This window comes from Poecilia mexicana, unplaced genomic scaffold (genome assembly GCF_051168715.1).
Source record: "Poecilia mexicana isolate PSO_F unplaced genomic scaffold, ASM5116871v1 scaffold_4, whole genome shotgun sequence".
NCBI lineage: Eukaryota > Metazoa > Chordata > Actinopteri > Cyprinodontiformes > Poeciliidae > Poecilia > Poecilia mexicana.
In genome coordinates, this window is record NW_028263373.1 from 10,123,427 (window position 1) to 10,142,502 (window position 19,076).

At 37.8% G+C, this 19,076-nt stretch overlaps 1 protein-coding gene across 1 annotated transcript in view; it reads right to left on the bottom strand.

Annotated features, from left to right (window-relative positions):
* The window catches only part of notch2 (notch receptor 2), a 53,072-nt gene that overhangs the window by 26,443 nt on the left and 7,553 nt on the right, over positions 1-19,076 (bottom strand). The window contains exon 2 of the mRNA XM_088004921.1: positions 10,365-10,446. Coding sequence (XP_087861047.1) covers positions 10,365-10,446 — 82 coding nt within the window. The remainder of the gene's footprint in view (positions 1-10,364; positions 10,447-19,076) is intronic.

The following is a 19,076-nucleotide window of genomic DNA, read 5'->3' on the forward strand; positions in this document are numbered from 1 at the left end:
GGCCAGGAGCGGATCAAACTGTGTGTCTGAGGTTTACTGGCAAATCTCCTTCAAAATTCACAGTAACGATGTTCTAGTCATGAGGCCTGTGTGTGATTTTAGACACTTTACATGGGAATAAAAGTTTTGGTGTCCAAACCTATCTATCATCAGAAATTTCACTACTTTGTTAGATTTTACAGAATGTTCTAGCCTTGTTTTTTACTTGTATTATTTAAATTTCCCAGTAATGCTAAAATTAATGTGAAATATCCATATGTCTAAAACTCTACAAGCTGACACACAATGTCCTAAGAAATAACAAAATGAAATGCTAGAAAGTTATATTTGTTTTGTGTCAAATATTTGGGGCCTATAAATAATAATTCAAAGAACAACATAAGCATATTTGTGGCACAACATATTTGTGGAAATATGATTTGAAAGTCTAAAAAGTTCCCTTGGAACGTAAATAGCGTTGTGAAGTCAGCACACAGGCAGACAAGATGATAAATTAGAGATGTGAAATCTTCAAAAACAGGACAAACTTCAAATTAGACATGGTCACACTCAATTTTTCACATCCGTATCAGCTGGTCTGCAGCGCAACTCCTCCGCAACACGAGTATTCAAGACGACGCATAAACATACTTTCCTCCCCAGTCTGACTCCCCACTGTAAACACAAACACAGCTTCATCACAGTGTCACAACAAGACGGCAGTCCTGGGAAATAAGCTCGCTCGTTTTTGTTCGGACCACCTCTGCGCCCTCTGTCCTAGGGTAATGACATGGCCTTCTGCCCTTCAACATATATCACATTAGCAGACTGTCACACAAAGAGCCCCGTGTCCTGGTTAATACAAGGTTTACCTTTCATCACTTAAAACTGTTTTTGTTGTTGTTTTGTTTTGTTTTTTTTAAAGGTGGGAAACAGCCAAAATCGTCAAAGTGAGACAATGCCACCTCATCAGACCTAATAAAATAAAATATACTTTAAATCATTGGATTTGCTGGTGATTTATTGTGTTTTTAATGTTTTTTTTTTTTTTTAGGGGAGCAGAGCTCAATTGCTAAAACATCTGTTCTGGGGGTCTCTTTGAACTCAGCCCCACCTGTCAAGAATTAGTTGCTTGTCGTGGATTTTTGTGAAAATTTAAAAGTGCTGACAGGAAAGATGCATGGGAGGCTCTATTAAAATTCAATCGCTGCTATCTAACCAGTGTTGACAGAGCTAAACGCAGTGGCGTCAGGAAGCGATACCCTGTCCTTCAGGTTTCGCTGCCAGATAGAGAGCTCATTATTAGCCGCTGGCTGTATCACCAGAGCCCGAGGCAAACAGACAAGGCTGTGCATGATTCACATTATTGTCAGGGAGTGGTGTCTCACCGAGGAAGCTCTAACCAAATACTCTGTCACATACTCTGTGGTTAAAAACAACACAGGTCCCAATGTGACTCTTTTGACAAATTTCTAAACACACAACAAAGTCAAATATTTTCTCACAAATCATTAGTCAGAAACCTTTACAATACCTTTACTTTAATAAAACAGCCTGCCAGAGAAAGACTTTGCTGCCTCACTCATCTATGGCTTTCTTTGTTGTACTTCATGAGGACTTTTTCCCCCCCTCTTCTTTTCTCCGTCCCTCATCTCATGCCGTTTCCTGCAGCCCCTTTTTCCCTCTCTTTCTCAGTCCTCCACCTCTCCTTTCAAACCCACTCTTGGGGTGTCAGGTTTCTACAGCTGGTTCACATTAACGCCCCCATCTCATGCACACCCTTCTTCTCTCTTTTTCTGTGCTCCTTCATTTTCTTCATTCCCCTCCTCTACCTCATGCTGACCTCTGCCTATCCTGGCAAGCGGTGGGGGGGTTTTCAGTGAGCAGTGAACTAACCCATGTAATATCAAAATTTCTTTGTTCCCCACTCCTTTGGCCTAAGATTTTCTTCAGCCTAATTATGTTTTTATTGCTGCCAAATCTTCCACCTACGTCTGCATTCTCAGCTACAGTTATATCACCACAACCTCCTCTTGCTACTTTTCCTTTCTCAGCTACGGTTAATAACTTGTTCAACCCCTGCGGCCATCGTGAAGACTTGGTGTTAGAGAAACAAGACAGGGTAAAAACCAGCTCAAATTTCAATCCCCGGATCATCCCCTTACTTGGCTGGAGCAGAGGTGGCCTATTCACTGAATGTTTGTGCAAGGATGCATGGAGATCGAGCTTTGTACGATATTTCATTTCATGTAGAGAAAAACTAATAAAGGAAGTATTAGAGACGAGGCAATCAATCAATGATCAGAGCCAGTCAGTGTTTCCTCAGCCAGCTCTGATTGGTGATCAGCAGATCAAATACTTGTATCTTTTTCAGAGAATACTAAATGCAGCAAAAGCAAACAGCAACAGTCTCACCCTTTAGATTAATAAATTAATTAAAAACAGCTGTATTTAATGCTGTTTCTGAGAAATAAGCTAATCATTTTAGTGGTTTTAAGCCTCTCCAATGGCTTTGATTGTTTATCAGCAAGTCAAACACTGAGAAATCAGATTTTCTATCCAATTCATGAAATGCAACACAACTAAAAACTTTCATTGTTTGGGCCTATAAAAGCATCAACCAACAGTACGTATTTTCAAGCACTTTTTGAAAAGTAAGATAAAGTTTTGGAAGCAGTTGCTTTGATCTGTAAATGAAGATATTACTGTGATTTATTCATTTCATGTTGGATTAAAAATTATCGATTAATAAAAAGTTTGCATCACATGAGATTCTTCACTTAAAGACAAATTTCATTCTGGTAAAAATTGGAAATGGCACAAAAAGACCCCAAACAAAACCCACAAGAGTGCAGGACACAAAATGCCTGATTGGTGAATCAACATTTGTAGCTACGCTCACAATGTGATGCTGTTGTTAAAAAATTACTGGCGATGTGAAACATTTTGAAGGACTTGCGCTAAAACATGTTGAGTTCACAGAAATATGTACAGTTATCTTCTTCAATCAAGTATTAAATGTAAAGACAAGTAAATAAGTAAATGCATACAAATCAGTGCTATAGTTTTTTTTTCTCAGGTCTATCACTAGAACTTTTACTGGCCTGGCCTTTGCTTAAAAACTGTTCAGATACAATAAAAATATCCAACAAAATAATTAGAAAACTTCTTAAAAGTTGCATCTAAGAGGCCTCGAGTGGTTAAATTCAGACAGCAGGGCCTGCTGAATAAATGAGGAAACAAAATGTAATTTTACTTATACATTGAGTCTTTTTTTCATGATTTGGAAGTGAATTACCGCCACATTATGATTTACCAATATTTTCTTCTCATTCTTACACAAAAGAGTGGAGGAGGGATGGCAACTGTCAAGGTTATTCAAAGTTACACAAATCAAATGACGGCAAAAGATAAAGCGAAGAGTGAAAAATGAGGTGGAACTAAAGAGCCAAGTAAAGTAAAGAGAGCGCGAGACATACCAGAAAGAGAAGGAAGTCGGGCAGGCAAACTAAAACCATCAGTGTTGACCGAAAAAAGGAGTGTCGCGCTGGGTGGAGTCCACACAAGCATCAAGTGGTAAAATCACAGGCCATGTTTAGAAATGCATCTATAAAGACTCATCCAAGCTGCCGTGGTACACAGCGCAAGTCCCGTTCAGCCTGCGAATGTTCCTAGTGCCTGTTTCTGTATGTTGCTCTGTCATTATGCTGTTCCTGTGGTTGCTTAAAGTCAGGTTTCCAACAATGGGCCGGTCGACATATAAAAACTCCACATCTAGCGCTACACTATGCATAGGACACCACTGGCTAATTTGGAAGTACGCAACAAAAACTGTTGTAACTTACACAGAATAATGACAGCCTATGACAGGGTTAGAAACTGAAAAAAAGCAGGACGTTTCGAGATACTGTCTGGCTGAATGTTTGCCTGTGATTCCTTGAACAGAAAAATAAAAACATGAAGTTCAATGTATTTCATAGATACCTCAGTTTTTAAATTTAGTTTACTAAACTGGAAGATGTGTTTTTGGTACTGCTTTTTCAGGACATACAATGAAGAAAACTATTTATGAATTTAAAAATTTAAAAATGTCAGATCCTGGGTTGTTTTGAGCTGTTTTGGTGTTTTGATTATTTGGTTCTAGTTTTATTATTATTATGTGTTCTTTAGTCTTTCTTTGATTAGATCAGCCTTGTTTCAGTTTTGCCTTTTCTCAGTTCTTCTTAGTGATTCTAGTTTTTTATGTGTCTAGTCATTCTTTGTTACTCTTAGACACATTTGTGTACTCTCCCTCGCCCCCTGTGCTACTTTCTTTCTCTCTCTCTCTCTGTACTCAGCCTCTGCCTACTCTCTTCCCTCTCACCTGTAACCTTTTGGCTAATCAGACCAGGCCTTTAGCTCCAGCATTCATCCTAAGTATTTAAACCCTTCTCCTGCTCAGACTTCTTGCTGGCTCTTCCCATTTGATCCTATTATTTCCCTGTTGCTTCCCCATTTTACCGTGCTGAATTTTGCTTTTGTTCTGCTCTGGCTCCCTACATTCCCTTTGATTTCAGTCAATTTTCAGTTTTACCATTAAAGAAAATTCAACATGATCCATGCTCCCAGCTCCTGTGTGCATTGTGGCCCATCAACAAACACACATTTCATGACAAAAAATGAATGTTCTATTAAAAGTTTTGTTTAAAAACCTTGAGATATTTGTTCTGAGGCTGTAGGGGTAGCAATTTGCTTTCTTGTGAAAACTACCTTTGAATTAAAAGACTGAGAAATGTTGATGTTTTAGGTTAATGCAAATTATTTTAAATATCATGGAACTCTAAATTTGACTAGAATAAATATGTAGATTCAAACTATCACAATTACCCTAAGAAGTTTATTCAAATAACAAAACAAACTTTACGGTATTTTTTTTTTAATTCCCAATCTTAGAGCAGCCCTTTATTTGGAATTTTTTCATTAAAAAAATCAGATTACTACAGTAGTGTCAAAGAAGGACTCATCATCACAACACATGTGCGGACGTGTGTGACCTTACGACACAACAGACGTACATTTAACCTCATAGTGTGACATTCATGTGTGACAGGGGACACTTGCCACTCCACCGTATGTGGGTTATGGTCTGGTTGCTACATTCCCCACTGCTCTGAAAGCCTTCCCCTTTCTAAGGAATCCAAATTTATTTACAGCTTCCAGTCCACTGAACTGTGCAAGAAAAAGGAGTTAAGGGCAAACGATACAGCAACACAAGGTTGATGCAATGCTGTTTTGTACTAATGAAGTGTCACACACCCCATGAGTCAGGCAAAGTTAAAACTCAGTCATCCAAATATTGATTTTATGCACTAACTGAGAGCTAGCTATTTAAAGTGGCAGCATGTGAGCCAGCACTCAGCTCTGGTTGCCCTAGACTTCCAGATAAAACAGCAAAGAAGAGTTCAAACACACATTCACAATGAAACTCTTATCACTGTGGTTCCAGTCTGAACCACAACTACACTGCTGTTGGCTGAGCTGTGGGAAGAAGATAAATCTTTGGAGTGTAAGATTGGGAAATCACTGCTTTGGCTTACAGTCCCCACATCTGGGTATGGGGAGCTTTATTTGAATTCTGTGCTGAAACCATTCCCAAAACTTAGAGTGGATGTCTAGAAACTGTATGTGTGTGCGTGTGTGTGTGTGTGTGAGAGAGAGAGAGCCTTTTTAAATCAAAAAGGTTTCCTGTGATTCTATAAGGTGACTAATAGAAAAAAATGAGTGAGGAAGGGAAAGTTCAGAACAAAGCTCACAAAGCCCTGAGATTCTAAATAGAGATCACGTCGTGACTATTAAAACAAAGACTAATGATTTATGACCTCCAAACCTCATCTAGAATTAGGAAATAGTCATGAAAAGATTAACAGACCAGGTGGCTTGTCTAGAGGCATCTAAATCCCTTCAGCAGTGGGCTGGACGGGGAAATGGATGGATGAGTGACAGTTTGATGAAGGAGGCAAAGCAAGAAGGGAAATTACACTCCTCTCTCCACTTCTTCCGAGCCTCCCATCCCCCCCACTCGACAGTCTCTCATCATTAGTAAGGAGTTGTGCTCTGAGGTATTTCTTCTCAAATTACCTAAAAAGAGACATCCTCTTTTGTTTTGGCCCTTTCTCTTCCTCTGCTTGCCCTGCAGGTTAATTCTACCTGTCAGATCAAACAGGCAGCAGACCCACACAACACCGTAAATCTCTTCAAAAATGCTGCAGAAAAACTTTGGAAAGAAAAACTTCTTCACCAAGTGAGAGAGGAAGGAAGAAGTAATCAGTCTGCTCCGAAGCCAAAGCAAGACAAAGAGGTCTTGTTCAGAGGATCTGGACAACATAGTGTTCAACTCATGCTTAAGTTAAACATGAATCCTCACAGGCCTGAAAACAACACCATGACATTAGTTCTGTTACCAGGTAACCTGTTTACTGTGATGCAAGTAAACAGGCTAACCATTCAGGCTAACACAGACAGATCCTCACAGGGACTGACTTGTAGCTTGCACCTCACACACCTAAAGCCGATGGTTTGCAGTTTCACCGGTTAGACAGCTTTTCTGAACCCTGCCCTGCAAAAGCAGCCAATTGACATCTCCCACGAATGTGAACTTCGTCTAACAAAATATTTCAGTCCATGAAGACCTGATCGTAAAATAAAATTCCACAATATTGTCAGGCCTTTGAGGAAATCATAGTTTATGCTGCTGCTTCCATAACTTGTTATGGAAGCGGAAATGTTTTGTTCATTTAAATAAGAGTTTAAAGGAAAAAGAAATAAAATTCCCATGACTAAAATGAAATTTGCAGAATTTAGAGAATGTACTGGATTTCTGCAGGTCAGTGAAGTCATGAACTGTGAGCAGCAGCTTCTTCTGCCTACCCTTTAGCAGGCAGATAGGCAAGGTTATGAGATAATCATACTCCACACAACATTCAGGTATATTCATTGCTATATTTTTATGCAAAAGAGCAACACAGACTCAGCAACACAAAATGGTACATAATTGTGAAATAGAAGACACATTGACACAAGCATGATGTCAATTTGCACTTTTTTTTACACACATTTTCTGTTTTCCATACAAGGTTTGTGGCAAACTTTAAATTACTTTCTTTTGGCTTTCTTTCAAGAATGGTTTTCTTTCATAGAGGCCATATTTGGGGATTGGAAGACTAAGATTTTTCCTGTCAACAGATTCTCTCAACTAAGTGGACCTATGCAGCTCAAGCACAGTTAGTAATGGATGATTCAGCTGGTTCACTGAATAAACCACTCCTTACCTAGCCTGTCAGACAACCTCTTCTTGGCAAGTATAAGGTTTTCCCATGTTTTCCCTTCAGAAGAGGATGAATTGAGCAGTGCTTCGTGTGATTTTCAAAGCTTGAGAAATAGTAAAACCTTACTCTGCTTTAAACTTCCTCTAAATTGTCTAATGTCTTCCTTAGTGCTTATTATACTGTTTGTGTACTAATGTTCCCAAACAAACCCAACACCCATCAAACACAAATAGGGAGTTTATACGTTAACTAGTTGACATCTGAAGACATTTGGCTAAACTGGATTTTAATTATGGTGAACAAAATAAAGGATATACATGTGCTTTCCAGTCTTCAAATTTGTCTTCATAAAAAAAAAAATATTGAAAAAATATGTCATTTTCTATCCACTTCATAGTTATGCCCCACTTTGTAAAATTCCTATGTGGAATTTGGGATATGTGGGCAGTCGAAGTTGCATGATTATATTTGAATAGACTGTGAATAACTAGACTGGACAACAATTTCCCTCCATTGTTTTGTTACTTTCTGTCCAATTTAACCTCTCATTAGTAGAGATTAAGATAATAAAATAAGATCAACAAAACCACACGTGCAACCAACAGACATCAGCAACCCAAACGGCTTAACATGCCACAACAGGTGAACATGTCTGATCAAAACACCAACACCGAGCACATATGAAATATATGATTCAACAGTGCAGCTTTAACAGCAGAAATTTCTAAAGGTTTGTTGACATAAAAACGACAGAGGGAATACATCAAAAATAGGAAACAATTCAAAGCTAATATTGAGATTAACCAGAGAAATTCATTTTTTCTGTGCTTTCTGTTAATAAAAGGTACAACAAAATATCAATTTCTAACATGCTGTTATTTTTATTAATATCAAACAGATAGCATAATTGTTTGCATTTTATAGCTCTAGCTTTTCCTAATAAGGATTTATTTAATTATTCAGCTACTCAGTTTGACTTCCACAAGGATCCATGTGATATTGTAGCTGGTTGATGTCAAAAGGCCACAGTGACTGTTTATTTGAGTTTAACTTGCAGCAGAGTTTAATAATCGCGTAATCAGATTTTTGGACAATGTGTCTTTTGAACGACAACATAGTAGAAATAGAAGCCAAGAGGTTCAACAGAGGCAACTGTGCACACAAGCGTACATACACTATGCCTGTATGATAATGCACATTTTGTTCTGCTTGTAGACAGTAGGAAAAAAATCGGCAACTTAATCAGTCTAACACTATGCCTGCTCTCTGTCAGCTGACTCTTCCATGCTGAAAAACTCATGTATGACCTCAGGGCTGCTAGCCCTTCTACCAATATCTTGGCAATTCAAATCAGTTTTTTTCTAGTCTTTCTGTGGTGAGCAATCATTCATTATTTAAATAGGTGAAGTGCATAATTAAATAATTCCTATATTTTAAAGAAATCCCCATTTGCACCAAATACTTTCCCACACACACAATATGATGTCACCACTTGCCACTTTGTTATAAGCCAACATTTTAATCTGGGTTTACCATCTTCTATTAACAAAACAATACCAGACTAGCATCAGTAAAATCATAAAAAGTGGAGTAAGGTGACTACAGACGGTACAATGTAGCACAGCATCTTGACAGGACATGAACATAATCTACCGATATACAGCCGGTTACTCTTCGGCCTAATTCATATTGTCTTTAACTGTCTTTCTCATCATTAGCATATATATATATATATATATATATATATATATATATATATATATATATATATATATATATATATATATATATATATATATATATATATATATATATATATATATAATAACCATACTGTAAAACATCGGTTCCCTAAAACTCTGCTCATGTTTGTGTTAACTGCACACACAGTTCCACATTTAAACTCAGGTCTTTTTTGGTTGCTGAAAAGTTTCTACCAATATTACAGTTCTCACACTATGTACATCCTTTACGTGGTCACCATGACCATCTCTTATCTCTCAAGATATAACAACCTGAATGAAGACCACAGAATATCATATCAAAACCAACCTTCCTTCAAACATTGCATTTATCATTTTGACTTAAATTCAAAATCCAATTCATTTTTTGCCTTAAACAATGCAAAGCCTTGATTAGAGAAATGTCAAAGCCTAACTGACTCCAACAAAGCTTTATTCTCACAAGCATGCAAACTGACAACAGGTAACTTTGCACCTGCAGGAAAAATGTTTACTTGACCTTCAGTTAAACAGAGAAAGTGTTTAATAGTGATTAAGAGCTGTTGGTTTTATCTTCACTTTCTACAACGGCAGCCAAGTACTTACATTCCAAAAGCTCTGGGAACAGACACGTTTCAGCATTCTCATCACATCTGATGAAACACGATCAGGTTCATGAACCAGCTATGGTGCGTTTTTTGTTGGGAATTGGGCTTGGGAGTGGCAACAGAATTAAAAAGAAAGCTCAGGCCTAATTACAAACTAGGATAAGTCATCAAAAAGTAGTAGTTGCACTCTTTACGTTGCAGTCCTTTTCCTACATGGTTTGATTACTCCAGTAGAAGGAAAAATGTTATTTTTAGCTTTTAGCTGACATGGACTTGGCACTCTTTGATAACTTCAATTTCCTTGGGATTTGGACAGTTTCCTTTCATTCTGTTCACACTGAATATGTGTGTGTGTGTGCGTGTGTGTGTTGTTCTGGACTCATTAAAAGTAATAACATGGAGAGAGGAAATATGTCTGTTACTTCTTAAAGTAAAATGTTATTGCAACAAGATAGTTTCCAACAAACCTGAAACATGATGCTAACATAAAGGCATTAAATAAAAAGTTTTAATTGTTTTTTTTTTTTATTATTTACTAATGGAAAAGTATTTAATCAAACAAAGCAATCTGTCAATCAAACAAAACCTCATGATCCCCTGAAGAGACTGTGGTTGACCTAGAAGCCATATTTTTTGGCCTGGGCTTTCATATCCAACTATTACATAAATGCATGTCTACTACTGTAGACATGCACAGTGTGACCTGATGAAATGAAACTGCACAGCTTGTGAATCTCGCCAGTGGATCTTACCTGCAGTATTCTGTCCCATTGTTAAAGGTCAGGCATGTTGCGTTGTTAATACAAGGCGCCTTTTCATCCACACACTGCAGACCTGCAAGAGACGTGAGTCATGTTAGACAATTAGAGTAACAGTAATTAATTTGCTGCTAAAGTTTCGGTCAAAATATTGAAAACAGATCAGAAATCAGAACAAGATAGCTTGTATATAATTAAACAGGCCCCTTCTAACTTCAGAAATGTTTGCTTTAGCATGTATTGCAGGTAAGATTTGACAATTCTCACATTATCACAGTGCAACAAAACAGTAACAGTGGCAGAAATATTGATTTTCTTATAGAAATATTGATTTCCTTATTGAAATGCATCTGTGTTGGCAGGATGACTTAATTGTTGTCTACTCTGAATGAATTAAATGAAATTCCGACATGTGGAATATATTGTAGCAACCTGTATGTGCTACAGGTTGTGTTTAGAAAACCAACCATTGAGATTATGACGATTTGTTTTAACATTATTTTATGTATACCAATGTAAATGTGAGATATTGTCACTTTCAGTATGTAACTTGTGTAAAAAAATAGTATTTTTTTTTACATCTGTTGAAACTGTCACTATGCCATGACAGTATGAGACACATAATGTGTGGGTAAAAATCAAACTCCTCTTCCTTCTCCAAGTACTCCAAGTGCTAACTAGATACAACCAATCGGAACCAATCAATCACCATCTCGTGTGGCGGTGCTCATCCCTCTCACTTCCTCCCCGTCTGCTCTCTGCTACGCTGCGGCTTCTCCCCAGTCGTGAATGTTCAGGGCAATTAGCAAGGCCACAGATGATGGCGAATACTAGGGGTGTAGTGATACAATAATTTCACGATACGATACGATACGATATTCTGGTCACGATACAATATGTATCACAATATTTGTTGAGCGATACAATTCGCTACGATTCAGTGCATTTTTACGATTTTCTGAAAGATTTTAGAAGGACAGAGTGATTTTAGTGACATTTTGTATTCCTTAGACTTGAATTTAGTTAACTGAAAACTGATTAAAAGCACCAACTACACAATACCTGACTCTGATTGGACAGTCTAACAGTCTGCAGCTGGACAAAATGAATCAAAGACGCAGTGAGAGAATTAGTTTCTGTCATTTAATTCATGTGGATTTGACATAAAACTCAAAAGTTTAAACAGTAATCCAGGAGCAGAGTGGGGAGATTATCAGCTTCTGTAGACTCTCAATATGCAAATGATTGCACTTATGTTTTTTTCTTTTGGACACTGTGGCTGCATTTTGGAGTAAAAATGCAGCCACAAATGCAGTCTTTTGGACTATGGGGAAAAAGGCTTTTCTACCTTGTCTCCCGGAGTTAGCCGTGGCTGTAAGCTGCTTTCATCTAACTGCTAAAGTAGTGGCTCCACCTCACCCCGCAGTGATCGACTCCCTGCAGCTACGCAGTGCCGCTATTCCCCTGCTTGGATCTCTGAGAAGCTGCCTCTCAGACTGCCAGCATCTCATAGTACTCTCACGCTCTGATACTTTTTGTCTGTTGCTAATAAGAATGATCGATCAGCCATTGTTATCATGGAAATCCTCACTGCGCTGCGGATTCCGGCTGGGGGTTTTTCCTCTTCGTCTTCCTGCTCAAAACACAGCGCCGCTGCGCGCCCGCTTCGGATGTTATCAACCCATGTTCATTCTTCAGGTAATCCTTTATATACAGAACAGAAACCGCTAAGCTAAAAACTAATTACGAAGTGAATGCTACCAGTCAAAATTTGCATTAATTTCGCAATTTCACTGCTTTTGCAGCTGCTCCGTTCGTGCCGCTACTCCTTTCCGCTTCTCCGTTACACTTCTCTTTCACGGTTACTTGCGCAACTTTACTTCGTTCCTCAGCAACAAAATACAGCCCATTGTTATTTATTGAAGATTTTACATTTCCAAAAACACAAGAATCTAATGTTTCGTTTCGTTTTGTACGTTTGGAAGCTCATTCCCTCTCACATAATCGGAAAAGCCGGGGAATGGCGGCGCTTTTGACATTTCTCTGACATTCGGAAAAATATGGTTTACTAATTTTAGCATAACTCCGGTTATACTTGGCCTATTAACAGAATTTAAAAACTAGTGTATAGTTTATAATGTGCACTTTAAGCTCGAGTTGAAAGTTAGACTGAGGGAGGCGGAGTCTTGCTGCTACGCCGTAACAAAATAGAGGTTAAATAGAGCTGTCAGGCTATGGACCCCTATGGTTTAACGGATCGATACTCGCGGATGAAATATCGATACTTTCCGAGGGCGGAAAATATCGATATATATCACCAAATCGATTTATTTATTCAGCCCTAGCGAATACACAGTTTTCCTGTAATGTTGAGGTGTTTCTCGGCCACCAGCACACTAAGTAGTTAGTACACGTGGTTGATTGACAGTGCCAAGACCCTCCTCCTGGCTCTAATTGGTTATTCTAGGTTGGGAGTGGAGCATTTCTTCAGACAGCAATAATAAGCTCAGGAAGGAAGTGGAGGAAATTGATCTTTTCACAGATTGTGTCTCCTATTATACTGTCACAAAATAAAAAATATATAACAAACGTAAAAGTTACATATTATAGCTTTAAGTGAAAAAAATGTTTCTACAAGGAGGAAAATGCAAGCTAAAATTGAGTTAAAATTAAACTTAGCATTGCCCGTTAATCCTGGAAATCTTTCAAAGGAAATGGTAAGATCCCAAAAGCCTGCTCTAAATCTCCCCTCTTTGCTTATTTTAGCTGTAACATTAGGCAGCAGACTCTGTACTCTCTTTCCCAACTTGGCAAAGCCATCCTGGAACAAGTCATCAGCCACGAGCAAGCCGGATGGCTAGGCAGGGGGGGGGGAATTATCTTGCAGAAGACAACAAAGGCCAACTATTCCCCTACCAATGAAACACTTATTGCCAGACACATCAGCCATTGTGCCTTCAAGCCACCAGACACATGGCTCAAGAGGTCCTCACGCGCACCAGGCCAAGACAACATGCCAAGCAGAAATAGAGTTTTCACATTTTATTTATTAATGTGATACAGCTGGAAAGCAACGCTTAATGGATGTTTTTTATTAATTGACATAAATTTGTTATAAAAGTATTACTGATTGCACTTTAAAAATTAGGTAACTTTATGTTATTAAAGATAAAGTTTAAACAGTAATGATTTCTTGGTTAATGTCAAGTTGTCATAACAAAGACATTTTGAATAATGTCAACTTTGTATTAAAAGTGTCATAATTTATCGAATGACGCTTTATGACAACAGTCATAAATATTCATGAAGACTTATTCATGTTCATGACAGGTGTTATGTCATGTTTATGAAAGTGTCATGACAGTCTTATTCAACCCCCCCTTCAAATAAAGTGTTACCAAGTATTTTCTTCCTAAACAGTCTCTAATGTATTAAGATGCTTTTTTCAAAACACGGGGGCAGGTCAGCTGATTTTGAAGAAACTGTGTCTTTGCAAAACAGTCATTGCATTACAGGAAGTGCACTCAGCAGTTGTGTTACTTCCTGCACCTAGATTAATCTCAATGTCACTCAACTTAGGAAGTCCCTGTGATGACACAAACACCAATATTTGGACTACTTCATGTACTTATGAAGTGTCAGAAGTTTATTGCAAATGGTTGTGTGTGAAGTATCTCTGAGCTGCCGAGGCAGCAGAGCAACTGCAAACTGATGCCTTAGAGTGTGGCAAACAGGCATACCCATTTAGACATGGAGATACAATACGCAAACCCCGTGAAATTTATAATCCTACAGGCATCCACACACACAGACACTCAGCCTTTGCTACTACTAGATATCTTTTGAGTAAAAAAAAAAAAGTATAGGCTGCTGCATAATGAAAACCACAGAAAATGCTTAGCTATTTTGGGACTGCAGAAGTAGATCATGCAAATACTGCAACAATAATTTCTTCATCCTGGCAAAAGTAAGTAGAATTTTATTTCACTTTAATGTTTTCTACATCAGGACAAGAGAAGTACATGAATCTATTAAACACAAATTCTGATAAATAGCAACCATTAGCACTACACTAACATAAATAAACCACATTGTGAAAGTACTGAGTGAAATTATGGTTTCGACGAGTAAGTAGAAATGAAGTCTTGTTCCACTCACTGATCACCATCATGTATGTTAAAAGGAACAAAAGTCCTGATATGTTGCTGCTCTAAGATATTGAGGAATGTGGTAATTCAATAGCAAGATGGAAAATGCAAGATGAACCGGTTAAGTTTTTCCTGGATGATAGTGAGTTTTAGGTCCAGTCTGCTCATATTGGTCAGGGCAATAACCAATAAAACATAAGATACATGAAATCTCGGTTCTTTAACAAAGTTATTAGTTAAGAATCTAAGAGCAAACTAGACACCATTTAAGAACATTTCACTAACTTTTATCCATCTCTCAACAAACTCAGAACTGCATCAAAATACACAATGTTTGATGTTATTACAGGTCAAACATGGTGGGAGTTCTGAGTTTTGATATATTTAAATGCAACTATTCCGGTTTTCTCCATTTGACCTGCTCATTAATCAGTGCTGATCAAGAGAAACTGCCCAGTACGAATCAACATGAATAATAGCCGAATAAACATAGCTTCTTTGGATGTGTTAAGTTGAGAGAGCATTCCCTGAGATTTTCAGATGTCAGACGCTGATGTAGTCATGCAGAATATTCTTTTATCAAAGTTATTGCTGTTAAAATTACCAACTTGAGGTATATATGGATCCACAGCAACACAAAATCTCATCTACACAGAAATTCTTCTGGTAAAACCTTTATAGATTTTGAATTAACATTAGTCCTCTTTAAGTTGTGTAGCATTTAAAACTAGCTTTTCAAACAGATGTTGTTGCTGACTACATCACCACACATATGCTAGCCAGAAAGCTAAAAACACCCTAAGCAAGCCACACAGCAAAAGATCCAAAATAGACATGGATCTCTAGCAAAGAAAAAATCAAAATGAAGAAAAAGGCTTTATTTCAGACAACATGTATACTTTTTATGTCTGTGGTTCTGCCTGCAACATGAAATTCACTCTGGCCTTACAACTTTTATTACTCATTACTTAGTTCATCCATTTTAATTAAACATAGATAAACAAAGAACAGAAGCTCAGACCAAAGGCCTTTGTTACCCCAAAAGGTTTGACAAGCTTCCGATTCTATCTGTTGTAACCACAGTCGCGATAGCCTTACCAAATTTGGGACATCCTGCATAATACCACATCAGCAGACACATAAAGGTCAACAACCTTATCCTGCAGGGGTTACCAATGCTCTGACTGAACAATTGGAAAATGTTTCCAAAGCAGACTTATTGAAAAATAAAACAAGCAGGAAGTTCACAAACATACAGACTGTGGTTCTGAATGTGAACACCAGTATTAGAGCTTTTTTGCATGGCTATTCTCTCACCTCACTATCAATGGAGCACAGACAGAAATATTTCCCAGGAGTGAGAACCTACACTGGCCCGATCGACCAAGTCAACAGTAAAACAAAAAACAGACTGTGTGGACATTACCTGCCTGACTGACTTCAACCATGAAATGGATCCTTGTCATTTCAATAAAAGTCTTTATTTCACCTTTTAGCTTTGTGTGCTTTTGGTCTGCATAAGTATGCTCAACATGAAAGATTTACATGTAAAACAAACTCAGTGAAAACTGAATGTTAGTGTTTACAATTTGATAAGACAGAGGAGCCTTGAAGGAAGCCGACTGATAGTAGCTGGGTCTTGACAGATATTATCAGACTGCAAATAACAGATTACGGTTTCCAGTTTTCAATAACCTCCAGACGATAACATCAATGAACACACAGAATGTCAGGGTGGTCTGCTAAACTCCATGAGATGTTTTGACGACTGTGGGAAGGACATGAACACAAACAGTAGCATTAAAAAGTTTTTGACCTGTTTCACTACATGTGTGCTTTGTTTAGAGCATAACATCTAATCATATTGTGTGGATAACGATTCCTTTTTACTCAAGTGTGCACACATTCCTGTTAAAATTTAAACTTTAAAATATGACATGATACAGGGTGTTTTATAAGACTGCCAGGCCACCAGGCTTTACTTGTGCCCCCACCAGGCTAAGCATTGGTTATTTATTTAAGTATTTTTAAAATGTTTGCATTTTTTAAGACTTTATAGTTGGCGTTCAAGTATTAATCTTCCAATATTTCAATAACACATAATTATCAAGTGCTATTTTCAAATTTCCTGACAACTTTAAACATTTTCTAACTCAAAAACACAACAGGCTGCTGGATGAATGACTGCCCTGGCACCCAACTACAGTGCTTAGCAAGTTTTCTGGGGGAAATCTTGATTATGATTAGAACTTGATTAACTTATGGTTCTGCTTTTTCTCTGCAGTACCATAAGTCCTCCACAATTTCTTGAAAAGGAAACAAATCTTTCAGGTTGAAATATAAAAACAAAAGAAAAGGCGCAATAAGCTGGTGTCATAACTTTGTACACCCTTTAACTGTTACTTCCTAGAGCACATTTAGATTGAAATTCAGCATCTGGCTTTTGTTGAAGTCTATCAGCATGGAACATCTGAACTTGATAATATTTGTCTACTTGAGACTGCAAAAGTTCAGCATTTCTATCAGACTGTGGGGTGAACTCTTGTCCAAAGCTCTCTTGAGATGACCTCCAAGATTTCCTATCAGATTTAGTTCTGGACACTCTAACAAGGCAACTTCAAAGCTTCCCATTTCTTCAGCGAATTCATTTTTGTGTCGATTTGGATATTTGATTGGACTCAACGTGATGCTGAAAAGCTAGATACATCTTCTTCTTGAGTCTTCTAGCACATAAGTTAAACTGCTACAGATAGAAAACATGACAGCAATATTGTCACTTTGGTGTCATTAACGAAAATGTCTTGCTTTGTGTGTGTGTGTGTGTGTGTGTGTGTGTGTGTGTGTGTGTGTGTGTGTGTGTGTGTGTGTGTGTGTGTGTGTGTGTGTGTGTGTGTGTGTGTGCGTGCGTGCGTGCGATACGTCTAGTCAGTTTAAAATCACATCGTAGCCTTCTGCAGTGCAATCCAATTGAATCATGACTAAAGACTCCCACCTTTTATCTAGTATCTTTGTACAACCAGGCTATTTTGATGCTCTGCAACCTCTCTGTAAACTACCGCTAAAGGAAACACTGGATACTAGGACATGTGAACTTTATTTCAGGTTTATCAAATTCACTAGAATTAAAGGCAAGTGCAAAATAAAGAAGACTAAATGCTGAGATTAAATCAACTAATGACACCAAAGTTATTTCAGTAAAAAAGTTTTACAGTTTATTTATTTCCTTAGTTTGTTGAGTTTCAAAACCAGGAATTTTAAAAGGGGTGTGTACACGCGAGAGTCACTGTATATCATCTGATTACTTCAACAACTGCATTCTGAAAGCAGTTAATATCAGGGATCAGGAATGAAAACTACACACATATCACCCCAAAATCATAACACTGGAGACAGGTTTGCTTACAGTTAGAATAAAACAGAAATGGCAGATAAACAAAATTGTTCACCCTTGTTTCTATCGTCAGTTTATTTCAGTGTGACATTGAAATTATTGTCGTGCTTCATTTACCACCAACTATTCCCATAATGCGGATAATAGCAGAGGGAGGTTTAGCAAACCGCGTCGCCCCTGTTTTCTGATGGAGGACTTTTCTGCGAGGCCTGAGTTGCAATTGCATCAGAAAGCAGTTGTTCACTTAGGTAAAAAGGTAACCAAGCAAAAATGACTACATGTAGAAAGTCCTGTACATGTTCTAAAAACCTTCAAAAGCTAAAAATCAACAGTGCCGTATTTTCATAAGTTTTGGGTGAAAAAAATACAGGAAAAGAAGTTAGTACGACAAAGCCCTGTGTCAACAATGCAGTTAATCCATGTTTACCTAATATAATCAAACCAGGCCCTCGCCCTTAATATTGCAACACCTTTTCCAGCAGCTAAAAGACAAAGACGCGACACAATTTTTTGTAAGATTTTGTTTTTGCTTCTATCATTTCAAATAAGAATCACAGTAATTAACTAGGCTGTGTGTTAAAATGGCACTTATACGTCTTTAAATACCTCAGTAGCTCTTGGAGAAGAAATCAATGTTGTTACACTGTGCAAGTATTAAAAACGTGCCACAACCTGTGCGATATATCTGTAATGTGGCATGCTGGTGTATCACAGATACTCTGAAACACATGTGACGAATGTTTGTGGTATGAATTCTTCTACAGAGTGGAGATGCTTGAGATAATTCAGCAAAGCAGCTTGGATTACATTGAAAAAAGATACCCCACACTGTGTGCAACACTTTCAACACAGACAAATCACAGCCAAGCAATTACTGTAGTCTTCACAGTAAGCAGTTAGCTGGTTTTACCACAGACTACTCAGGACTACATTAAAAATGCTTTAGTGTAACAGCAGTGCAACACAACTTCTTCTAGTTCTTTAACATTTTTGGTGTTTTACAGCAATGTGACACCAAAATGTCTTCAGCAGAACAGTAGGATGGACATCTTTTTGCTGTTAAAAACAAAAAAAGCAAACAAATTCTGGTTTGCTCAATCCACAAAGAAATTAAAGTCATGAAGGTAAGCAGAATGAAGAAAAGAGGTTTTGAGCTAAAAGCTGTGG